The sequence below is a fragment of the Ammospiza nelsoni genome, chromosome 19 (genome assembly GCF_027579445.1).
Source record: "Ammospiza nelsoni isolate bAmmNel1 chromosome 19, bAmmNel1.pri, whole genome shotgun sequence".
NCBI classification, from domain to species: domain Eukaryota; kingdom Metazoa; phylum Chordata; class Aves; order Passeriformes; family Passerellidae; genus Ammospiza; species Ammospiza nelsoni.
This window is the reverse complement of record NC_080651.1, coordinates 1,190,640-1,216,105: the sequence shown is the minus strand read 5'-3', so window position 1 is coordinate 1,216,105 and position 25,466 is coordinate 1,190,640. Positions and strand designations below refer to the sequence as shown.

General features: G+C 51.0%; 1 protein-coding gene across 2 annotated transcripts; it reads left to right on the top strand.

Annotated features, from left to right (window-relative positions):
• Positions 1 to 1,069: 1,069 nt before the first annotated feature.
• AXIN2 (axin 2) lies at positions 1,070 to 25,203 on the top strand. 2 transcript variants are annotated; one of them, XM_059485967.1, is made up of 10 exons: positions 1,070 to 1,954; positions 7,871 to 8,011; positions 13,399 to 13,501; positions 15,364 to 15,504; positions 15,665 to 16,155; positions 16,257 to 16,433; positions 16,718 to 16,936; positions 17,903 to 17,998; positions 19,312 to 19,479; positions 23,470 to 25,203. In XM_059485967.1, exons 1-10 carry the CDS (start codon positions 1,131 to 1,133, stop codon positions 23,594 to 23,596), a joined length of 2,487 nt encoding a protein of 828 aa, XP_059341950.1. In that variant the 5' UTR covers positions 1,070 to 1,130; the 3' UTR covers positions 23,597 to 25,203. The 2 variants fall into 2 exon arrangements, with proteins under 2 accessions (XP_059341950.1, XP_059341949.1); XM_059485966.1 differs by having other exon boundaries at positions 16,254 to 16,433.
• The last annotated feature ends 263 nt before the right edge of the window (positions 25,204 to 25,466 follow it).

Genomic DNA, 25,466 nt, shown 5'->3' with positions numbered 1-25,466 from the left:
GCAACTTCGGGGGCGGCGGCCGCCGCTTCTTCTGCTTCAGATACGGAATTTTCTCTTCATTTCAGTTATTTCCTTATTTTTTTTTTTTTTTTAATATATACATTTTTTCCCCCGTGGGGTGCCCGCGCTGCCGCCCTCCGCGGGCGCGGAGCCTCCGCGCTCCCCGTGCCCGCCGCGGCTCGGCTGTTGCTCGCGGCTCGCTCGGAGGGCTCCAAGTCGCTCCGGACTTTTTTCCCCCCTTTCCTCCCCGTCCGACCTCCCTCCTCCCAGCCCGTCGCCATTTCTGGAGCAGGTTTTTATTATTATCATTATTATTTTGCACGCCGGGAAGCTCCAGGCTGGGGGCTGCCCCCCTGCGACCCCCCCTTCCCATTTATCGCCCCTTTTTCCGAGCCGGGGGTGCTGTCCTGGCTGCAGGGGGGATGCGGGGGGCCCGGGATGCCCCGCAGCGCCCAGGTACGGCCGCCTCGCCTTAGCCCAACCTCGGGGGTGCTTTTTGGCGAGGGGGGGGGCCCTGCTCCAGCCCGGCTCCCGCAGGGAAGCGCCCCAACATCGCTGCTGGCGTTGGGGGGGACACACGCGGGTCGGCAGCGCGGGGGGAGCGGGCTGGGCTGCGAGAGGGGCAAATGGAAACCAGATGCCGGGGCAGGGACGCCCCGAGCTGCCCAGGGCTGCGGGGGGGCCGCGCTGACACCCCCGCGCCGGCCCCGGCCCCGCTCAGAGTGAGCCGGGAGTTCAGCGGAGCGGATCTGATAGTCGCGATCGGGCTGGCGATAGAGCCGCGCTCCCTCTGCCCTGCCTCCCTCCCTCTCCCTCTCTCTCTCTCTCTCCTTTTCTTTCTTCCTTTTTTTTTTTTTTTTTTTTTTTTTGACTGTGAGGAGTTGAAAAGCCTGTTTACTTTTTTGCCTTTGATGTTGGGAGGATCTGGTTTTGATTAGATCAATACTCCTTTTTTCTTTCCCCCCCCCCTCCTTTTTTTTTTTTTTTTTTTTTTTTTTTTTTTTTTTTTTTCCCCCTTTGCAGAGAGGAGGCTCCGAGGATCCCCTGCTGACTCCAGGCAGAGGCAGGCAGAGGCACAAGGCAGCTCCTGAAGGCACCGGGAGCCCCTCTCCCCGGCCAGCTCCGGAGCCATGAGCAGCGCCGTGCTCCTCGCCCACCTCCCGGACCCCAGCAGCAGCTTCAGGGAAGACGCCCCCCGACCCCCTGTCCCGGGGGAGGAAGGAGAAGCACCATGCCCGCAACTCGCCAGCTCGTTCCTCGCCAAAAGCCAAAGCTTCAAGGCCATGCCGGTGCCTCCTGCCCCGCGGAGGAATGAGAACGGGCTCGGGGAGCCCGAGGGCAGCGCGTCCCCGGACTCCCCCCTGGCCAGATGGACCAAATCCTTGCATTCCCTCTTGGGAGATCAAGATGGTGCCTATCTTTTTCGGACCTTTCTGGAAAGGGAAAAATGTGTGGATACCTTAGACTTTTGGTTTGCCTGCAATGGTTTCAGGCAGATGGACCTTAAGGATACCAAAACTTTGCGAGTAGCCAAAGCTATTTACAAAAGGTACATCGAGAACAACAGCATCGTCTCCAAGCAGCTCAAACCTGCTACCAAGACCTACATAAGGGACAGCATCAAGAAGCAGCAGATAGATTCCATCATGTTTGATCAGGCACAGACTGAGATTCAGACTGTGATGGAGGAAAATGCTTACCAGATGTTTTTAACTTCTGATATATACCTCGAATATGTACGGAGTGGAGGAGAGAATCCCGCTTACATCAACAGCAATGGACTGGGGAGCTTAAAAGTTGTCTGTGGCTATCTCCCGACCTTGAATGAAGAAGAGGAATGGAGCTGTGCAGACTTTAAAAACAAAATCTTGCCTTCGGTAGTTGGACTATCCAGCAAGACGTTGAGGGTTACAGCGAATGTCAGAGCCACAGAAACGATCGAGAACGGATACAGGTAAGGGAACCCCTGGAAATTGTGCTTTGTTTTAACTTTAGGGACTTTTGAGAGTGCTTTTCAGAAGGCTGTTGGGGTGGGAATGGAGGGGAGGCAGGGCTTCCTGAAGGGCTGGGAGCACAGCTGCTTCCCCACACCTCCAGACGCTGGAATTTGTGGGGTGTTGTCTGAGTGTGGGGGTTTTTCCCCCTCTACAGAGGAAAACAAGATCCTGTGCTCTGAAGCCCTATTGGCTCTTTCAGTTCTTTTATAGATCAAAAACTTCATAGCAACTATGTCCTCCGGACATGCGTTAATTATTGGTTCAACTTTCAAACCTATTAAGAGCAGTAGTGGAGTGGATCACAGAGACACATGAATAATGTAACCTACCAGTTCCCCAACTCCACCATCAACCGGTGTTTAACGATGTTGGTTATGTGGGAAGCAATTGTGCGGTCGTGGAGGAGGAAATGTGTGCACTGACTGCATCAAACTCTGCAACTTGGGCGCAATCTGCTTTTATTTTGACTCGGTGTGTGTTGTGATGTGCAGCTTCTCCATGGCGTGGGGTGTCCGTGTCATGTCAGAGCCATCCAGGGTGGCTTTGAGCCAGTGCATACAGGAGGATACCTGAAATTCGAGTGTTTAAGGTGGTAGAGGCATTCCAGGTGTGGTGTTACAGATGTTCGGTCGGTGTTTGGTGCTCTCATGTTGGCCGTGAGCTCAGGGTTAGGCTGGTGAAGAGGTGGCTGTCCCCAGGGGGATGTGGGGACACTGTGTGGTGACAGGCTGTCCTTGTGCCCTGCTCCTGGGCTGCATCTGCATTGTCAGAGCCTTCTCTTTTGTTGGAATTGTTGATGGCACAGCTGTGCGAGGGTGAGGAAAGCAAGAGCCATCTCCAAGTGCAGGGGGGGATGGGAGAGAAGAGACTCTGATGAGCAAATGATGAGTTGTATAATCCTCTGAAAATGTATTCTTTCCTCTCCCCACCCTTGCCATAAATGTGGATTGTTGAATCAGGGCTGAGAGGAGAGGGCTCTGCTGCAGATGTGCGCTCTCCTCCGCCGGCCCGGCAGCCTGGGGGTTGGTATGGTGAGTGTTTGACATCTCGTTTACAGGAATTTTGAGAGTGTGGCTGTGATTCATGGACATCAAAGGGCACCAGCCTTCTCCCGGGGAGGCTTTGCTGGAGCGCTGCTCTGCTGCCCCCGGAGAGCTTCCAGCTGTGCCGGCCTTGCCGGGGCCGTGGGGCACTGGCAGGGTCCCCCCTGCCCCGGAGGGGGCTCCGGAGCCTCTTTGGGGTCTGCTGTGCCCGAGGCTGTCCTGCCAGCGGGGCGGGATGGAGGTGCTGGGCGTGGGGACAGCAGGGATGCTCTGGGGCGTGGGGACAGCAGGGATGCTCTGGGGTGGGGACAGCAGGGATGCTCTGGGGCGTGGGGACAGCAGGGATGCTGGGGTGGGGACAGCTGGGACAGCAGGGATGCTCTGGGGCGTAGGGACAGCAGGGATGCTGGGGTGCGGACAGAAGGGATGCTCTGCATCTCGGACCCCTCCTGCCTGGGGGCTGCAGGGGGGCAGTGCTGGCAGCTGCTCTGTGCAGGACTTGGGCTTTGGGATGCTCATCTCGTGCCTGAGCCTTTCTGCCTGAGCATCTGCTGTTCTCCAGAACTTGGTTTGAACTGCTGCCCTTCGCTGGCTTTCCAGGAGGGGGATGTTTGATGCTTTTATCTCTGAGCCTTTGTTGGGATTCAGAGCTGGAAGGGCTTGGCTGTATGTTCTACCAGAGCTGCAGGCCCTGCTAAACCCACATGTGCCTTGTCCAGGAGAGCTCTTGCAGTGCCGTGGCTGCTTGCCTGATTAGTGCTGGGCTTTTTTTCCTTTCCTTTCTCCCCCCCACCTTTTCTTTTCTTTTTTGTCCAGGGATTAATGCAGCTTGCTCCTCACATGTCAGATCTACCCTCCTAGGACATTAGGTAGTGCGTTTTGCTTTGATCACCTTCTGTTGAATTTCCAGGATCTTTTGCTCTCCACGGGGCCAGGAGATCTCAATGCAGAGAGAGGGGAGGTCAAGCTGAGATGCTGCTCAGTTCCTCCCATTTGTGAAGCCACTTGTGCGTGCATGTGGTGGGAGCTGATGAGCATATGGATGGGTTATCTCTCATCACTCAGCATTTAGGATTGCGGCTAGGATTGGAGCTGAAGCTCGCACAAAGTCTTTCCTGGTGAGTGGCCAAACCACACCTCCCTCATGTGTGTGTTGGAATTAAGGAATTTCTGCTCAGCGTGCTCTGGTTTTGAAGGGCTGTGCAGGCTCTGGCCATTCGCTTTGGTGGGTTTCAGTGTGATTATCCCAGCTGAGCCCACCTGACTGGGGCAGCCCAGCAGTGCCAGGCCAGCCCGGTGTTTGCAGGGGAGGCCACCTGGAAATCCCAGGGCAGAACCGCGGCCAAACCCAGGGCAAACGGGAGACAGCAGGAAGCAGACAAGCTGAGAGACTTTGTTTGGCCCCAGTGCTGGTGATGGACAGGAACAGGAGAAGTCAAGTAAAAACACAGAGAGTTTGCACCTGGCTGGGGAGCAGGCGCTTGCAAACTGCTGCCTGTGTGTTTGGAGCCCTAATGGAGGGAATATTTTGAAAGCAGGACCTCCCTCTTGTCCTGCCAGGCGACTCCGCTCCCCTCTGGGCTGTGCTGTGGTTAAAACTGGCCTCCCCAGGCTGCTGTGCTGGACCTGGCCCCATGCTCCAGGAATTCCAGCTATTATTTATACGCGCGTCTAAATTTATCACGCACGACTTTGTGTACACGGCGAGCTCCTCTGCCTTTGCTGTGCCGCCGGGGTAACGCGGCTTTGCTCGGCCCAAGGTGGGCTCATCTGCCTCCCATTAGGCCCCAGCATCAGCGGGCCTGGCCTTGCTGGGGCTTGCAGATGGCCTTCTGCCTGCTCCCAGTGCTTCCTGGCCTTTGAAAGCGCCCGCTGGTGCAGCTCCCTGTGTGTGAAGTTATTGGAACCAAGTTTGGCTTCAATTATCAAAGTAAATGATGCCATTGTAAAGCTATGCTCCAAGCAGTGTTCTACAATTAGAGAGTGGAAGCTGTGATTAACATAGTTGTGTTAAAATATACTTTTTTTTATTCAGGTTTGTGCATGTGTGGGTTTTTTTGCCTTTTTTTAAAAATGTTTTTAAACCCATGGTTGCCCAGTGATGTTTGTCCCAAGAAAATACTTAATGAGATTCAGTGCTGCCTCCAACTGCTCCTTGTACAGTTTTTCTCTCTCTGTATAAGTCTGGTTTGACCTGCCCAAGTGCTTTTATTTCTAAGAGCAACCTGACAATAAAAAAAACACCCCCCACACTCTGAAATTGCACTCTCATAACAGGGGTGATGACCAGGAGCCCCTCTGAAATTTTCATGGCATTATAATACCTCTGATACGGCCATTGCTTAACATAGCAGAGAGAGAGAGAGTTACTCGCTGTGTGTCATTGCATCAAGACAAGAATAGGCTGAGAAACATCAGACATTCTCCTTGAAGCTCCAGAGCAACTGCTACCTGACAGCTGAAAACACTTTGCATATTGAGTTTGGAGCTGGGCTGTGTTTGTGTGTGCAGCATCTGTGGCAGGGGACCACCACTCTCCCTGGAATTTAAAACCCTTGCAGGCAACTTGATGCATCTGGGTGCAATTACTGGAGTAAGGTGGTCAAATTAAAATTGGGAGGAAAAAAAAAAATTCAAAACCATTAAATGTAGCAAAACTGCTCCTGCTGGTTTTCTGAAAGGATGGGGAGATTTCTTTTGGACGGTGTTGGATGTGGAGCAGGGATGAGGACTTTAAACTGTGTCAGCTTTAGGGGTTATTATTTGTTTCCTTGTCCACGCGGTGTTGGTAGGTGAATGATGCTGGGGAAGATGAGTTAGTTCCGGCCACTTTCTCTAATTCTGTGTTTGGACACACCTCCCTCTCCTGTGCCATGCCCACAGAGCTGCTGCCTCCGCCCCCAGCTCAGCCTCTGCAGGATGCTCCTGTGAGAACAGCATGGCAAATCCACCCCTGGGCGTGCCAGGGGTGACAGACACCTCCCAGCAAGGTGCTGGGGAGCATCCTGAGCCTCCTGGGGCATCCTGAGCCTCAGATGCACTCTCAGAGCTGAGATGGTTTCAAACCAAAGAGTGGGAGAGCTGCATCCCTTACACATTGACCCAAAAGCCCACCAGGGCCCTAGGAAGGGTCTCTGGGACTGCTCATCCCCCTGATCCTGAGCAGAAAACTGCATGGCTTTTAGAGGGACTTTGTTGTAGTAGCAGCAGGATAAGTTTGCTTTCACCCACATGTGGAATTAATTTGTCTTTGAAGATTTAACTTCTTTCCTGTGGCATTCCTTACTATCTCGTTTTTTTTTCCCCTTCTTCTTCTTCCCAGATATATATTTTTTAACATCTTGATCTCTCCATCAGAAATGCCTTGGCCTCCTTGGAAAGGAATGCAGCCCCGGCTGGGCTGAATACCTGCCTGCAGCCAGCCCCACACTGCTCATACCAGAGAGGCCCATCTTCCCCACCAGCCTTCCCCCTCCTTTTTTCTACTTTTTTTTCCCTTCCCCTTATTTTTTAAAAACTTAAACCTCACTGAGGCTCCTGCTTTTGGTGCTGGGGGAGGAGGGATGGGGTGATGGGGCGCAGGGATGAGGATGGAGATTGAGAGGGGGCAGTGGGAGGATGTTGCTGTCACTTCAACCCAGCTGGTCCCTCCAGCCCCAGGGGGGCAGGGAGATGGAAAGCCCATTAAAAAAAACCTGCCGAGCCTGCTGGCACATTCCTTAGGCCCCCAAGTCCTGGGTAAGTGGCCCTAATTATTAAAATCAGCAGTCCTTATCAGATGACAAGGCCTTTTGCTTTGATATACAAAGGCAGAAGCTTAACAACCCCATCTTGCCCTGGAAGAGGAACAAAATGTGCACCTTAACATGCAGCTTCCAAACCTCCCTGCATAATCCCCTTATCACCTGCCAGGATGTGTATATTGATCCTGGCTGGGGTGGTGGAGGCAGGGGATGCCCGGGGGGGGCTCCCATGCAGTGACCCTGCCGTGGTGACCTGGCCCTGCTCCATCACAGCCTCTGTCACTGCCTGTGAATCCTTCGCAGAGCTACTCCTGAGTGCTCAGCTCCAACATCCAGGCTGGGCTTTGGGTTTGCTTTTGTGGGTGAGGAGGTGTCGGGGTCAGTAACCCATGTGCCCGTTAATACAATGTGCTGGCCTCTCCTCACATCTCCCATCCATCCTCCTCCTCCCCATCCAACTCTATGCCAAAAAACACGAGTAGGAGGCTCTCCTAAAAGCGGTGCCTTTTTGGCGTGTGTTTTTACAGTGCCAGTGTTTTTACAGTGCATCTGTCATTGTGAGGCCAGGCCTGGGACTGGAGATCTCAGCCCTGCCCTGTGCCTCTGACACGTAGGGGTCCTGCCCCTGTAGTTCCAGGCAGTTCTCCTGGTTCATAGATACCAAAAATTTGTGTTTCCAAAGGGATCCTAACCCGTGTCTTCAGAGTAGAACTAAGCATTGCTGGCTGGTTCCTTGTGCCTTTCAGTGGGACTCGAGCTGTGAACTTCTTGGACTTTTCCCTGCTGGTGCCAACAGCAGAACTCCTGCTGACCTCAGCAGTGCAGTATCAAGCCTTAAGGACTGAGTTTTCAGGGTATCAAAGGAAGCTTTGGGATTTTCCAGAGCACTTTAGAAGATGCTAAAAGTGTTTAAGGTTGTGTTTTGGGTGTGTTTAGACTCAGCATCCTGGTTTAGGCGGTGTGCTGACTGAGTCTGAGCAGCGCGTGGTTGGTTGGCTCTGCAGAGGATGAGTGTGGTTCCCACAAGGATGGCACTGCCACCAAGCCCAGGACTGTGTGCTAACTGTTCCTGTCCTGCCTGTGCCAGGTCCTTCAAGAGGAACGACCCTGTTAACCCCTACCACGTGAACTCGGGCTATGTCTTCGCGCCGGCCACCAGCGCCAACGACAGCGAAATCTCCAGCGATGCCCTGACGGACGACTCCATGTCGATGACGGACAGCAGCGTGTGAGTACCTGCTGCTGCTGGCCTCGCTGGGGATGGGGCACCTGCAAATCACCTCTGTGGGGCTTGGGGGAGCAATGGGCATCACCCAAAGGAGTGTGTGCCCCAACCAGGGCATGGCAGCCTCCCTCTGTCTCCCCCTCGCGCCGTCGCCGCAGGTATGGGATACAGGGAAATAACGAATCCCTCTCTTGCCATTTTGCAGCTGCAGCTGAGCAAACATGTTCTGCCCTGCCTCATGGTGCTGCCTGACTAACCCAAGGAGTGAATGAATCTCCCTGAGCCTTTGTCTTAAGGCCAGGCTTCCTTAACTAGTTATCAGTCATCAAAGAGGAGATTACTTCCTGTAGGAAGTACTTTCTGTAATTAACGTTCGTCATTAGTGTCAGAATGTACATTAACAGGGCCAGTGACCTGAAGGGGCAAATAGCTGCTCATCTAGTGTGGCTGGGGCAGTCTTCAAAGAGCCATTTGGATGGAGCTGCCTGCATCAGGTGTGGGTGTTTCAGGAGCATACAGGCATGGGAGATGATGCTGTGGCTGAGCTCAAGAATTGCAGGCTCTGTTTTCTCCTGGCTGCTGAGGAGCAGGGTTTGACTGTCAGTTTGCTTTCCCCAGCAGGACAGAAATGGTGCTTTTGTTTCTCTGGAGGGGACAGCGAGGCTCACTTAGTGCTCCTAAGGACCATTTTCTTTAGCTTAGCAGAAGGCAGATGTTGCTGTTTGTGTTTCATGGTGTTCACTTCAGTGCTCTAGAAGTGCCCACCTGTAAGCAGAGTGCTGCATTGCTGGGTTTTCATCTTGAAACTTCCCCAGTGTCTCTGTCAGACATGTCCAGTGGTCCCTGTGTGCTCCTCAGAGAGATTTTCATGCTGGGTTTTTGAAGTCAACATGCGTGAAGATGCACAAGGGAAAACAGGATTTACCAAAAATCCTCGATGCATAAACAAAACACCCTTTTAAATTTTTTTTTTAAAGGCACATGTGTGTTTTGAACTGATATTACGGGAAAAAAATAGTTTGTTGTCCCAGCAGATTCCCTTATTGAACAATATTGGCATTAAATAAAAGAGCTGAATCATAGGGTGACTTCTTTATTTCTTCTTACTGGCTCTGGTTGTATGTGATCATGTGTCAACAGAGCATTCATTGGGTTAGTCATTTCTGGACCAGTGTAGGGTCACTTGGGATTCACAGGGCTAGGATTATACCCTCTCTTCACAGCAATGCCAATTGTAGGCCTTATACAGATGAGAGCACTGAGTGAGAAATAAAGTGCATGGTGGATGAAAGGCTTAACTGAATCGCTTTCAGCCCATTGTTAGTCCAGGGGAGCTTAGCGGGGATGAGAGGGCAGCAGCCCGCTTTGAAATTTGCTTGAACAAGTGAATAGGAGCTCCCCATAAAGCAGCCCTGAAAGGAGCTGCCTGTTTTTTCCTGCTGTAACAATGGCCCTGTGCAGGCTGTGAGAGTTTGGGGAAGCTTGGCTGATTAAACTGCCTGCAGCTCCAGGCTGGGGGGCTGCAGGGAGCCCAGGGGTGGCAGAGGGGCAGAATTCCTGCCTGGGAGTGGAAGAAGGGCAGATTTCCTGGTGACAGAGGGGCAGATTTCCTCCCTGGGGTGGCACAGGGGCAGAATTCCTGCCTGGAAGTGGCAGAGGGGCAGATTTCTTGCCCAAGTGTGGTAGAGGGTCAGATTTCCAGGTGGCAGAGGGGTAGATTTCCTGCCTAGGGTGGCAGAGGGGCAGATTTCCTGCCCTGGTGCGGCAGAGGGGCAGATTTCCAGGTGGCAGAGGGGCAGATTTCCAGCCCAGGGGTGGCAGAGGGGCAGTTTCCTACCCTGACCACTTTCCAGCCCTGGAGCTGGCACTGGGCACACTGCAGCTTTCTGCAGCTAGGAGAAGAGTTAAACTGGCACTTCTGGAGGCTGGGCCTAAAGTTCAGGCTGGTGTAAAACTTCCTTTGCAGAGGAGGAGGAGGGCTGCTGCCAGCATCTCCAGAGCAATGGGGATTTTGGGTGCTGCTGGAAGCTGGAGGGGCACAGAGCCACCCTGGCTGAGCCCAGGTGCTCAGCCCTGTCAGGTTTTATCCCCCTGGAACAGGAGGCCTTGTTCTGTTCCAGCAGCCTGAATGCAAATTAGTTCTTTTGGCTTATATTGGTATCAACTGAAGAGGAAAAACTTGTTATGGAAAAGTCTGTCAGACATAGCAGTAAAGTGAGTTTGGAGCTTTTTTTTTTTTTTTTAAATAAAATAAGTCTGAACTGCACTGGGATTAGGAGAAATCTCCAAATAATGTGTAATCTGCCTTTTTTCTTTTATTTCAGAAGCCAGGGACCATTCTGTCCCTATATATTTTGTAATAGCCACAAAGCATCATGCAAATTTCTATTTCCATTTCTTGATTGGGGGGGGGGGGTGGGAGGAAAGGGGATTTTTTTTTTTATTTGCTTATATCTTATTTATGGATTTACTTTGGACACAGGGGAATGCTGCTGAGCAAACTTCAAATATTACCTTATCTTACAAACCAGGCTTTTGATGTTGGCAAGATCAGAGGCTTGTTTCAGAGCCGTTGCCAAATGAAGATGGGAGTGAATGCATATGCGCATGAGTCTGATATTTCAAAGCAGCAGTAAAACTACATTCAGGTTAGGTCAGGCACATCTGAGTCAAAAGGCTAAGATAATTGGCTCAGCTTAAATGGCAGCTGACTGGGTAGAAGACTTCAAACTAGTGTTTCCCCCCCAGAAAACAGATTGGCTTATCCCCAGCCCTGGTTAGCTGCAATGTTTATAATTAAACTCTACTGTTTAGTGCCTCAACTCTGGAGCTCTTCGGCTTTTAGTAGCCAAGAGAGTGAGTGCAAGTGTTGGCTGTAGGGGCAGGGGGAGAGGTGGCACCTGGAGAGCTGGGCTGAGCCCTTGGCCTGCCCCAAAACCTCAGGCCAAATTCCGCCCTTTCATTTCCAAGGTGCTTTGCCCTGCTTGGGGGATCTGCTCAGCATCAGGGCTCCCCCTGTCCCCCTTATCTCTGGCTGGTGGATCCAGCTCCATCCCTCTGGCCCTCCTGCAGTCAGGGGTCAATTGGTCACCCCTTGTCCATTTTCCCCTGTTTTCCAGGAAAGGGTTTAGGCAGCTCTCAGTAAAGTGGCTGCTGAAGTCCCTTCCATTTCCCAGGCTGGCTTTCCCAAGCTGCTCCACAGCCTTCAAATCCCATGGAAATACCTCTGGGGGGTTTTTTTATTCTTTTTTTTAAAATTCTGCACGTTGTTACAAGTTGCAGAACTCTTCTGCCAGGGCAGAAGCAGGGAGCTGGAGGATTGATGTGGGGCTCTCTGCTGTAACCAGAGGAATTTTAGTGGGAAGGGACAGTTCTTGTATCAACCTCAATGAGGGCAAATCCTGAAGTGAGGAACCCATGCTGTTGGGTCAGTGTTGCTTTTCCTCCTCCTCTTTTATGACTAAACCCCCAACTCCTGCCCCACAGCCTGTCCCAGAGCTGTCCCTTTGGGCAGAGATGATCCTTGTGGAGCTGGGAGCTTGGGGATAGCCCACAAGGAGATGTGTGCCACAGCAGAGGGGCTGGGGACAGGGCTGTTGGGGACAGAGCTGTTGGGGACAGCCTGCAGGGCTGGAGAGAGATGGGGGATGCAGGGGGGCCTGGTTGTATCCTTGTGGTGCACACACAACCCTTCAGCTGCTTCCCTGCTCCTGCCCATGCGGCCTCTTGGCCTTCCACGGACACAGGACACCTCCTTTCCCACTGAGTGTGTTGATGGTTCATACACTCATTTTTACTTTCCTTTGAAATGCCTGTTACTGGGCATTCCCTGTGCTGAAGGGCTTCCCTAAGAGACCCTTGTCTCAGGAGGCCCCAGTTAACAAACTCATCTCTGAAGGTGCAGGTGGTTTTGTCTTCATCTCAGATTTACTTTTCTCCCATCCTCCTCCAAAACTCAGACATGTCATGTGTCCCAAGACTCATTGCCCCATGGGTTTGTGGAGCAGAAATACTTCATGGGGAGGGGCTTGGTGGCCACCAGTGGCTCTGCTGGCTGTTCTATGCTGGGCTGCTTCCCACTCCTATGCAGTGAGGACATGGGGACAATCAGCTTCTTTCATTTTCCATGTCACTTGTGCTCAAAAATTGTGTGTAGAGGAGGTGCTCACCTTGTGGCCTCCAGGGCCTCCCAGCATGCTCGTTTTTATTATAAAGATTTTTCCGAGTTTATTAAGATGGGATTGCTCTGATCCATCATTCCAGGCTTTGCAGCTTAGTCTTGCTCATTAATGGCAACTGAAAGGTTTGGCCAGGATCTTCACAAAGCTCTGCCATCGCCTCCTTTGAGCTTTGAGAGTGGCATCTGATCATCCTCCTGCCGGGGAGGGACATGGTGCCTGTGGGAAGGTGTTATGGTGTGTGGCCACGGGAGGGGACACTTGGGGACACTGTGCCACGCTGGCTCCCCTGGCAGCAGCGTGGGGCCAGCTCTGTCTGCTCCTCCTTGGGCTGGAGTTATTTTCTCCTCTCAGGAGATGAGTCAGGTGTGGGGGCAGGTGGATGAAAGGGACAGCACCAGAGATCAAGGCTCTCCAGGCAGTCTGAGGGAAGTGCTGGAATGAGACATTCTGGATCTCCAGGCGTGCTCTTCGGGCTGGCCCCGCTGGCTGGGGAGGGCCCTTTCATCCTCTCTGGGGTGATTTTTTTGTGTGGCTGGGTAAAGATGCCTGGGGTGGGACGTGCAGGGGGCTGTTTCCACTGGAGACCCTGGAGCTCCTGGCCTGGTGTCTCCTCGTGGCTTCCTGGCAGGAGCTGGGGTGGCTGTGGGCAGCAGTGTCCTGTCCAGAGGATGTCCTGTCCATGACCATGTTATGCCCCGAGGTGTCCTGTGCTGCCCAGCCTCAGGGCAGGGGAAATCCTGGTGATCCTGGATCTTAAATGGGACTAGAGATGGGGAGCAGCCATCCATCCTCAGCCTCTTCCTTGTTTCCACTGTGCCAGCAGTTCATGGGGTGTCCCAAAGCTTGAGGAACGTTGTGGTCCTAGAGAGCGTAATTGGATGGGGAGAAACCTGAAATTACAGGTCAGGAGCAGAAACATGGTGTTGGAAAGGCCTTGGAAGTGAAGCTGATGGGATCTTTGGACGTCTGCCCATGTGGAGTTGCCTTCAGCTTTTCAGCTTTTGCTTAATTGCTGCACATCCATGTGCATCCTTTGGTGACGCAGGCCCTTCCCACACCGCTGGATATTTGAGGCTTTGGTGTCATGCAGAGGGCCCAGCACCTCTGGAACGAGGCCCTGCGGCTGCCTGGGTGGCTCCAGAGGGGATGGAGAAGTGTCTCAGAGCGTGGGGACAGCCCCAGCTGACGTGGCCTCTCTTCCCTGTGCAGAGATGGGATCCCCCCGTACAGGATTGGGAGCAAGAAGCAGCTCCAGCGGGAGATGCACCGCAGCGTCAAGGCCAACGGTCAAGTTTCTCTACCTCATTTTCCGGTGAGTCCAGGAGGGAGCTGCAGGCTCTGGGTGGGCCTTGGGCAGTGCTGGGGCTGGGGACAAACACACGTGGAGGGAAGGGAGCAGGGGAGGAGAGCATTTCCACCCCAGGGTGATGCCACAGGAGAGAGGTGCTGCTGGGTGTTGCGCAGGAGCCATCTCAGCATCATTCCAAACCCTCCTTGGGCACGGTCACATCTTGGTCCCTCCTGAAACCAGCTGCTAATGAGGAGTTTCCAGGGGCACTGAATTTGTCCTGTTGGTTAAACCCCAAGTGGAGATGTGTTGGTTCAATCCCAGTTGGGTCTAGTGGGAGCCTTGGCTCTGGCTGCCCCCCTGACACTCCTGTGGTGCTTGGCCTCGTGTGCATGGCTGTGAGAGCTGGTGTGTGAGCTGGGGGTGAGCAGGAGCTCCCAAAAGACAGAGCTGGCAGCAAATCCCTGCCTGGCTTTGAGGGATCTGATGCACGGTGCTGCCCTGCTCTTCAAAATTAACTCGCTGACTTGCTAATTCAGTTGACTCGCAGCCTCTTGATTCCTGCAGTGAATAAACTGTTTACACAGACAAGTGTAAACTTATCTTGTCTTGAGATTAATATGCTAAAATTCCTCTTTCTGCTGTCTTAAGCAGCAAGAAGTCAAAGATGATATTTCTGGTGGAAGGTCGGGGGGTGGTTTATGTGGTTTTTCTTTTTGGTATTTTTTTTTCCCCTTCCTTCCTAAAGAAAGTTCTATAGCCTGAGCTTGTAAATTAGATTATTTTGTCCCAGGGCGTGCAAATCGACTTTCTCTGTAAGGCAGTGCTTTGATCAGGGACTGAATAGAGCCAGCTTGTGTAAGAGTGACAATTTCCAGCAGAGTGGCCTTTTTCTACCCTCACATCATTTCTGGAGCTAAGTGGTTGCCGGAGAGAGGCCCCACCTCATCTGGTGGGTAGTATGTGAAAGAGTTGGCAGTTCAGCTTTCTGCTTTCGGGGGGGAGAAAGAGGGAGAGTGGGGGAGAGGAGTGGGGTGTGTGGGGATGGCAGGAGGGAGGGCAGAGTCAAGTGGGTGGTTTCTTTTTCCTCCTTTTTTTTTTTTTCCCTTTCCTCCCCTTTTCCTGCCATGTTTGCTTCTTTTGGCAGAAATTCGCGTTTTGCCTTTTTATATTCTGCACTTGATTTGGAGATGTTCCCTTTTTCCCTTGATAGATCTGCTTGAGGCAGCCAAGCTCAGCAGTGTAGCACCGCTAGCCTGCAGCAGCTTTCTTCATTTTCTGTACAAAGAGATGGAGGGGGGGGGGAAGAGATCTAGGACACTGTTGAGACAACACTACCTCAAAGGTGCCCAGTGTGTAGCCAGGAAATAAATTACCAGCACTTCTCTGATCTGCAACCGTTTGACTTCTTTTTTTTTTTTTTTTTTTCCCTCCTTTCCCTTTTTCTCCCCCATCTTATTTTTTTTAATTTCCAACTCCTTTCTGTTTATACTCACTTTATTCCTTTAGTTAAAGTCTCTCTCCCTCCCACCTCAGAGGTTTTCTTTTTTTTTTTTTTTTTTGATGTTTGACAACAGTCTTTGAAGATTTTCTACTTCAGAGTAGCTACTGATGGGCTGGTTGTACTACAGAGAGAACAAGCGGGGTTCCTCAGAGTGCGACCAACTGCTCCTGCCGAAGGCAAACGCTGGTGGGGAGGATGTCACTCCATGAGGCCACAGCACTAGCTCATAAAAATCCAGAGCAGACCATGCCTAGTTGCGGTCGTCTTTTCATCCAAACATGGAGACACAACAAGCGTGGCGGGGCCGGCGATGCCGCGGCGGCGAAGCGCCCGCGCCCCGCTAAACACATTGCCTTGTGCCTTCTGTCCCCGCTCCTTGTAGAGGACCCACCGGCTTCCCAAGGAGATGACCCCGGTGGAGCCAGCCGCCTTCGCCGCCGAGCTCATTTCCCGGCTGGAGAAGCTGAAGCAGGAGCAGGAAACCATGGACTGTCTGGAGGAGAGGCTGCAGCAGATCAAGGAGGTAGGATTAGCGCTCCCAGAGCTCTGCGTGCCACCCGGCCGGCGGGGCGGTGGGAGGGGGGACATCCTTGGGGGGGGGCATCCCCGGGGGGACATCCCGGCACGCGCCCCACCAGCTCCCGGCCCCTTCCATTCATTCCCCGCCACCCCTTGTCTGGCAGGACGAGGAGAAGGAGGGCGCCGAGCTCCCTGCCAGCCTGCAGAGCGGCCGGGACGCCGCCAACCCGCAGCACCCGCTGTCGCTCCTGCCCTCGGGCAGCTACGAGGAGGACCCCCAGGCCATCCTGGACGAGCACCTGTCCCGCGTGCTGAAGACCCCCGGGTGCCAATCGCCCGGCGTGGGCCGGCACAGCCCCCGCGCCCGCTCGCCCGACCGGCTGCCCGCGGGCAAGCTGCCGCCCGGCACGGCCTCGCTGGCCGCCTGCGCCCTGCTGGGCAAGGGCTTCATCGCCACCAAGCAGACCACCAAGCACGTCCACCACCACTACATCCACCACCACACCGTGCCCAAGAGCAAGGAGCAGATCGAGGCCGAGGCGGCGCAGCGGGTGCAGTGCTGCTGCCCGGCGGGCGGCGACTACTACTGCTACCCCAAGTGCAAGGGCCACCCCAAAAACACTGACCCCCCTCTCTCGCCGCTGGAGCCCTTCGGGTAAGTCACCAGCATCTCCACGGCACCCACCCCAGACATCACCCATCGTCCTGCTGTGGTTGGTGGGGACGGGGCTGAGTGTCCCTTTTTGCCACCAGCAGGACGGGCACGCTGCTGAAGAGGCCAGGCCGAGGAGGAGGGGACAGCGTGGCCCCCGGGGACGGGGGGCTGCCCGGCCCTGCTGGGGTGCAGCTCCCAGGGGGCGAAGCGGATCGGGCGCAGAACGTCTGGCAGTGGATGCTGGAGAGCGAGAGACAAAATAAGCACAAGACCCATAGGTAAATACGCAGCTGTCTGCAGCAATATCGCTCCCGGTAAATATTTATATATTACATGGGCTGTCTATTTTTACAATCGCTGAAAACAAATGAGACTCTTTGCTCCTCCGGTTTAATATAAAAGCTGTTCCGCAGAACCAGAAAAACCACAGAAATGTCATGTTTTTGGCAATAAACCTCCTTTCATGTTATGACAGACTTTTGAGAGGGAGCGAGCAGAATAGGAGCTGCTATTAAAGTCATATTTTCCAGCTCTTCTAACCCGACTTCTTCCCTTCCCCAAGCACACAAAGCACAAAGAAGGCCTACAGCTCCGACTGCGCCAAGGGGGCCCCCGGCCGCCACCACCCCTGGGGGACGGGCAGCCACCCCCGCGGGGCACAGCCCGCCCACCCCTTCGTGCAGGACCCCGCCATGCCCCCGCTGACGCCCCCCAACACCCTGGCCCAGCTGGAGGAAGCGTGTCGCCGCCTGGCCGAGGTCTCCAAGCCGCAGAAGGCACGGTACGGCCAGGGCAGGGACGGTCCCTGTCCCACCATGGGGACAAACGGGGCTGGGGGAGCTTTGCTGAGGGTGGACGGGGATGTGACCTGCCTGTCCAGGCAGAGGGACAGCCATGGGGACGTGGGACAGCCATGGGGACATGTGACAGCCATGGGGACGTGTGACAGCCATGGGGACGTGTGACAGCCATGGGGATGTGGGACAGCCATGGGGACATGTGACAGCCATGGGGATGTGTCCTGCCTGCCTGAGAGGGATGTGACAGCCATGGGGACATGTGACAGCCATGGGATATGTGGCAGCCATGGGGATGTTCCTGCCTGTCCAGGCAGAGGGACAGCCATGGGGATGTGTGATGGGCATGGGGATGTGTCCTGCCTGCCTGAGAGGGATGGCCATGGGGATGTGACAGCCATGGGGACAGCCATGGGGACATGTGACAGCCATGGGGACGTGGGACGGCCATGGGGACGTGTAACAGCCATAGGGACATGTAACAGCCATGGGGACGTGTGACGGCCATGGGGACAGCCATGGGGACGTGGGACAGCCATGGGGACGTGGGACAGCCTCCTGGCCGAGCCCGGAGGATGAGCCTCTGTTCCAGCCCCACCCTGCCCCGGCACAAACAGTTGCAATCCGAGGGTATTACTTCCACTCTTTTGATGGCTGCAATTTGCCCGTTTTTCGTCTGGGACAGGCTCCAGCTGCATTCCAAGTGGGGAATTGGACTGGTTATCGTTCATTTGGGTACGGGAGGATAAATTAGCCCACAGCATTTTTAATTCTTCCTTTGATTGTTTACAACATGTGAGGCTTGATACAAAGAGCGAACTTAACGACCCACAGGAGACTTCAATTAGGGAGATTGTATTTCAACAATTTTTTTCTTAAAGTTGTTTTTTCTCTCTTTTTTTTTTTTTCCCCTCATCCTTCCCCACTTGCTTTTCCCCTCCCCACTTCAGATGTTCAACCTCAAATCAGCAGAGGGACCGAAACCACTCCGCTGCCATTCAGGGGGGCAGCTCCCCTTTCTGCAATGCAAGTCTAACGACAGAAGAGTGAGTATTGCACATGCAGAAAAGGGAAATAAATAAATATATATATATATATATATCATAATTATATTTTCATTAAATGGATTGCTCTTTTAAAGGAGAGGAAATTCTTATATCTGAAATTTCCCCTTTCAAACATTCTTCTTAAAGAAAGAACAAAACATTTTCAAATCTTGTCTCCGGCTCTTTTTAACTTGCATTCCTGTAAAGTGGACAAAGATTGGATTAGTCTAATTACAGGATGGTTCTTTTAACAAGAAATCTGCTACAGAGAGGTCTAAAATGGCCTAAATAATTAAAGTTTTCTTTCTTACCCTCTTCATCTTAAGCAATGAGTAATGTTTGAAGTCCAGACTGAGCCACCTGACTAGAGCCTTTCATTTTTAATTGGTTGACCTTAAGTCCACCAGCTGTCTTTGCTAGCAGCTTTTTTTCTGAAACCACTCTACAAAGACTTAGAACAAATTAGGAAGACTAAATTACTGCGGACTAACACTTTGTGACCTTTTGACATGCCAAGTGTACATTGCCTCAGAAGCAGTTGTAGATTTGCCTGCATGGTATTCACTAGAGTGTTGCCATTTTGCTGGGTAATATTGTTTTAATTATTCTTTAAGAAGCGTTGCTTGGGTGCAAATGGCAGAATCCAGTTAATTTTATCCTCACTGGGAAAAATAAGATTACCTGGGTGCTTGAGGTGGAGCATCTGGCAGGGGGTTTGGTGGTTGCAGGTGGGTTTGGGCGCAAGGAGGAAGCTTGGGAGATGTTTTATGTGATGGCAGATGAAAAAAAGCCTTTAAAATCCTGGGGGTGCAACGCTGGGGCTCTCTGGGGAGCCCCATCTCCATCCCTCAGCTCCCCTTCTGCCATGCCATGATCCCAGGGGGGAATGGCTTCAAGGTGAAGGAGGGTGGATTTGGGTTGGATATTAGGAAGGAATTGTGGGGGTGCCCTGGCACAGGTGCCCAGAGCAGCTGTGGCTGCCCCTGGATCCCTGGAGTGTCCAAATCCAGGCTGGACAGGGCTTGGAGCAGCCTGAGATGTGGAAGGTGTCCCTGCCCATGGCAGGGGGTTGAAACTGGATGATCTTTAAGGTTCATTCCAACCCAAGCCATTCTGTGATTCCCACTGTGGAAATCCAGCAAAGAGCTGTGCAAACACAAATCCCAACAAATTCCCAGCAAAGGCAGTACAGGAATATCTGATTTTCAGGGCAATTTCTGACAGCATTCACCAGCTCCACTGCTGGTTGGAGTGAGGTGAAACAGCCTGTTCTCAATGGAAAACCTGAGGGTTTTGTGTTTTCTGTTTTGCAGTCACAAAGAGCCAAAGAAACTGCCAGTTGTTCACACCTCTCAGTCTGGTGAGCTGGTTGTCACCTATTTTTTTTGCGGAGAAGAAATTCCCTACAGGAGGATGTTAAAGGCCCAGAGCCTGACACTTGGGCACTTTAAAGAACAGCTGAGCAAAAAGGGAAATTACAGGTAAGAATGTGTGATTTGTTTGTTCTTTAGTGTGTTACAACAAGTCAGAAGAATTAGCAGATATTTTGCAGGGCTGCTGCAGTGACACTTTGGATTTTCAGAGGCTGTGGATCTTCTTAGTCTGTTCCCACTCAGAGCAGGAGCAACATGGAGATGGAGAGAGGAGCCTTGGCTGTAGGGTCACCTCCTCCCTTCCACCCCAACCTTTTCCCAGTTGCATTCCCTGTGCTGCAGCCCTTCTCCAAAAAGCTTCAGTAGCAGGGAGATGGGATGGCTTTGTGGCAAAGGCACAGAGCAGTGGGATTCAGATTCCAAACTGGGGTCAGGGCTCACCTGGGTGCTGGCCTCCTGCTTTGCCTGCTGTTTAACTATTTCATTTCTGATTATTTTTTGCAATGCTGTGGCCATCAATGGGCTCAGTGATGGGTGGGATGGTGCTGCTGAGGGACGTGGGGATGGAGCTCGCTCCCTTTTCTCTTCATGAGAGGGCAAAAAAACTTCTGCCCTGCAGGGAAAGCTCCACCAGCAACACCCAGTTCCTCCTCAGAAACACCAACAAACCCTGCTGCTCTGGTTTCTAGCTCCCATCTCCCAGTTTAACCAGTTTGCTGCTTCCTCTGCTCAGTTTGCTGCCTTGGCTCAGCTATGGCAGTAGCTTCACTCTGGCTCTTTTTGGCTGCCCTTTCCCAGTGGATCTGGGCACCTTTGGGATGCCCTATTGGCCACTTCTGCAGATTGAGCAGGACAGGGACATTCCAGCTATTTTTTTTAATTTTTCACTGAATTTGGTGGTGCTTCAGAGAGCTGGGTGTCCTGCCCTGTAACTGGCAGCCTCTGATTTAAGCTGCAAATGTTCATTTTGGTTTGGTACAAGGAGTCCCCAGCTTGTTGCCCCATCACTGGCCTCTCTCTGGGTGTGGAAATTCCACCTGTACAAACCAGGGGCTCTTGCACAGTAGGGCTGAAATATTCCAGTTCCTCTCCAAACCTTTGCAGCCCACCCAGCTGCCATTGGATGGCACCAACCAACAAGTGCATCCAACCTGGACACCCTGCAGGATAATCCCTGGCTTCTGGCACCCTTGTGCCATTTCCCAGCCCCTAAAGCCTGTCTCACTGTGCTCCTCCTCATCTGCAGACCAATTTCCTTGGCCTCACCACTGCTCTGCCACTGCCCAGTGGCTGTGTAGTCCCAATTCCTCCCAAAATCCCCAACTTTTTAAAATGTTTATTGGTTGTCTGTGACATTTTTCATGTGATGCCCAAGTGCAAGACTAGGCTCCTGAAACCTCTGTGGCCCAAAAGCCCCTCCAGGTGCAATTATTTGTGCCTTGTCGGACTGTAATTACTTTAGAAAATGTTTTTAAGTGACTGACAAGGATGAAACAACATTTTGCTTAGATCTCACCCCTTTACACCTGGGTAAAGACAATACAGAAATTTATAAAAGGAACTTGGGTACGTGCCCAGTATTTTATCTTGCACAGACACAAGGTGAAACTAATTACACAAATGTGTGTACCTCCAGGGAATCATTTTGATCTAAGCTTTGACTTTTGGCTGGACTTTGAGTGAAACTGCGGGTGACCTTCAGGGGAGAGGTCTGCAGTGCCCGGAGTGGCGTGTGTGTGTTAGGGGAGGCACTAACTAGGCTGCTTTGGTCACATCTGGCATTGATTTCTTTTTAAGGCACATTTAATAAGCGTGTCTTTGAAGCCCTTGCCTTTCATTTAATGCACAAAGACATGCAGAAATGCTCCACTCTCCAAATTCTTTATTGATTGGATCAGTTTGCGAGGCGCGGGTACCTCGGGCTCCCGCGATGCCAGAGCCCCGCCGGGGAAGCGCTGCCTTGGCTTTCCAACCACCCCCCCCCCCGCCAAAAAACCCCAAAAATTAAAATTAAAAAAAAAAAAGGAATTAAGCAGTGATTTAATACTGATGGCGTTAACAAAAAACAAACATACACGCACAGAAAGAAGTGGGTGGTGTCGGGTAATCTGGGGATGGCAGTGGTTCAAAACAGAGCTGCGAGGCCGGGCCCGCGTGCCTCGATTGGTGCCAGATGTCCCAAAAAATAAAATTTAAAAAAAAAAAAAAAAAAGGAGCAAAGCTTGCCACATAAAATATGTTTCAATGGAAAGCCCATTGCTGAGCAAATAAGAGCAGAGTGACTTGTTTGAAGATGTTGTGGGGGTGGATTTTTTTTTTTCTTTCTGCTTTGCCTCCTCCTTTTCTTATTTTTCTCCGTTTCTCTGCGAAATAAGGTTGTAATTATGTAAAAGGTCATAGCGTGTTTTCTCAAATAAAAATTTTGTAAACACAGCCAGAGTTTGGGCTTGGGGAGGAAGTTCTAGGGAAGAGTGGCTGTTATCTGGACAGGGGAGAGGGAAGGGAAAGTTCTTTGTAACTCATTCAAACTTTCCTTGGGTTTTTTGGATTTATTTCAAGGCTGCTGTCCTGAAGAGTTGTGGCCTTGACCTGCAGCACGGAAGTTGGTGGGAGTTTGGGCCATTGACTTCTCTGAGTGCAGGCTCTGAAGGACTCAAATAATAAGTCTTTTCCTTGCTGAGGCATTAAAGATGCAACATGTGTCAATTCTGCTTGGAATGACTTCACAAAAATACATCCTAACCATACCTGTACTAATTAGAGGTGGTTTCATCTCATTGACTGAAAAGAGGGATCTTTTATCCCCCTACCAAAATTATTTTCATGTCCCTGAAAATAAAGAGATATTTCAAAAACACATCATAAAACAAGTAAAATAAATAAAAATGTCTGATTCCAAGGCCCAGCTGTGGCTCTTCCAGTTTTAGTAGTAAAAGTGAGCTTCATTTGATCTCCTTTGCCATCCTAAAGGAAAAATCATAATTACAAACCCCTTTCTCCCTGACAAACATCTGCCAACCCAAGTTGTCAGGGGAGGAGTTAATTTTAAATATATATATATAATTTTTTAATATATAGATTTTTTTTTTCTTTGCAATCCATCTGCTGGAATATTTTCCATCCCTGGCAATCAGATGGCAAAGCCCTTTTCCAAGGGAAAGCAGGAATCTCCAAGGAGGTGTTGGGCGGCAGACGGACAGACTCCCTAAATGCTACCCCTCTGAATGGAAGCCCTTCATTTGTGCATATGCAATTAAGCAGCCTTAGAAGGAAGACAGCTCCAAACGGGATAAAAGGAACCTTTAATCAAGAAGCTGAACGGTCTAATTCAGGATAATAGAGGGGTCCTTAGTGTTTGACACGGGAGGGGTGGGGGTGCTTTTTGTCTCTGCAGCGTTGGCTTCGTGATCTGACGACCCGGAGCAAAAGAGCAGGAATGCAGGACGCTGCTGCTTGACCCCGCCGTGTCACGGCCCAGGGGCTGCACCAGCTCTCCAGTGCTCCTGAGCCTCGGGAGGCAAAGCAGGAGTTTGTGTCCCTTACTTTGCCCCCGGTTGTTCCAAGTCCATGGGGGTTTTTTCCAGCGGGAGCCCTGCAGAGTTTCAGCTCCTGCGTTCGCTTTTCATCCGTCCTTTTAATAACAGTTGCTAATTTTAATGTTGGCCTTCAGCTTTGAAACGAGAAAACACATGAAAGAAGGAAGGTGGGGAGAGAGGGGAACCTTGAGAATGCTTGGCTTTGAAATCCTGTTTATTTATTTTTAAATGAGATATTTGACCAGAAATCACCGTGCTTTCTAATTTTCTTTATGGCTGGGGGTACCACTGCCGGGGTGTGTAATCTGCTCCCTGGAGAAGCTGTTGTCACCCCTGAGGAGCATTCACAGCCCTGCTCCTTCCATCCCACCCCATCCCTGCTGCCCCAGGGATGCTTTCAGGCCACCAGACCCGAGCGCCCCAGAGGTGTTCCTGGGGGAGCATCCTCAGGAGGGAGAAACTGGAAACTCACCCTTACAAAAGAACAAACAAAGCATCCTTTGCCTTTTTACCTTTTGATTTATTTGGTTTTTAACCTGTGTTTGAATTCTCTTTGGCACAGATACTACTTCAAAAAGGCCAGTGACGAGTTTGACTGCGGGGCGGTGTTCGAGGAGGTTTGGGAAGATGAAACCATCCTGCCCATGTACGAAGGGAGGATCCTCGGGAAGGTGGAAAGGATTGATTGATGGCATCTCTGCTCCTCAGCCTAGGAAAATCTTTGGACACACAACAGTAGTGATGACAAGGAAAGAGGAAGAAAAAAAAAAAAAATAAAACCACTCTGAAGGAAAAGTTTTGAACCAATGAAGAAGAAAAAAAAAAAGTGAAGTCTGTGAAGACTTTGCTGAATTAGCCTTAGAGGAAAAGAATGGCATTTATTATTCATGAGTTGGGTACTGAGATGATAAAAACCCTGGACTATTTATTAGAAACATGACCACTGTTGGCTATTGGAGATGCAGACCGTGTTTGAGAGACTTCCATACATAATATATGATTTCCTGGGGATCTGAAATCTATGGACTAAGAGAAACTGTGTATAGCTTACCTTAACAGTAATCCTTATTGATATTTATTGAACAGTCTGTTTTCCCCTAAGTCCAGTTTTTGGATATGCTGCTTTAACAATGGAGAAGAGAGGGGCTGGGAAGTGGGGTGAGGGGAGGAAGGAGTATTTTTATTTTTTTACGTTTTTCCCACTGTCTAAAATTTACAAGTTTGGCGATGAGCACATTCGTGATGGTTTTTTGGTTTTTTTTTTTTGAAGGGGGAGAAGGGAAGGAGTGAGGTCATGCCCAGTATTTCTCCAAGTGAAGATAAAACTTTCCTAAAGAAATAATATTAATAATAATAGTAATAATAATAATAAAAGCCGGAATAAAAAATCCATTCACCTAGAGACCGGTGCATTTTAATCTATGCTGCTCTAATTTGAAATAAAGGTCTTAAACATTAACTCTATTTAGCTGCAATATACAACAACAACAGCAACAGGTTATTGTGTCCATGGATTTTGGCGGGGCGAGGTTTTTGCCTTGCTGCTCTCAGTGGTGCCCAAGGCAGAGCAAAGCCCCGAGCCTGGGAGGGCTGTACCAGGAGCCATCCCATTCCCGTGTCCATATTTAGCACAGCTCGAGGTTAAAAAGGTAGGAAAGGCCCGTGTGGGTTCCACAGAGCTGAAGGTTTTTAGCTGTTGGATGTTGGCGCTGTTTGTGTTTCACGGCCGCGTTCAGCTCGGTGTGGAGCGTGAGTCCGTGTGTGCTGGCGTTTGGTTGGGTTTTTATTTTTGGCTGGGTTTTTCTCTGCCTCCCCTTGAACCCCCACAGGAGATGTGGGTGAAGGCTCTGGGAGCTCTGTGGGGTCGGGTTTTTTTGGGGCAGAACGAGCCTTTCCCGAGAAAGACCTTGCATTTCAACAGTTGGGTTTTGTGTTGATTAAGTTAATCTGTGCATTCTGTTTGCCATTGCTACTTTGTGTAAGTCTGTATATATTGTAGAAAGTGTATGGTGGAAATATTAATACACTATCTCTAGTGTTTTTTAAATTTAATCAGTACAGTACCTGTGCCTGCATGGTGTTACAGACCATGCTTCGCCCTATATTCAGGGTTCAAGCTTTCCCTTGCTTGTTTAAGGGGTTTATGTATAAATATATTTTATGCCTTTTATTACAAGTCCTGTACTCATGACTTTTGCCATGGCATTTTGTTCTACTTATACTGTAAATTATGCATTATAAAGAGTTTCATTTAAAAAAAAAATTACTTGGTACAATAATTATTGTAATTAAGAGATGTAGCCTTTATTAAAATTTTATATTTTTCAAATTAATCTTGTCTTGACTTTTTTTTCACCCTTAATACCTTAAAAAAGGGGGTTTTTCTCATCTCTGGTGGTAGCAGGAAAGAGCTGGTGAGGGGCTGTTCCTGATGGGAAGGAGGCAAGGCAAAGGCTGGAGCTGCTCTTCAGTGTGGGGATTAAATAATTTACAGCTCCTTCAGGTTTTTTGTTTTTAGAAGCAAAGGGATTCTTGGATCAATACTCAATTTAATTAGAG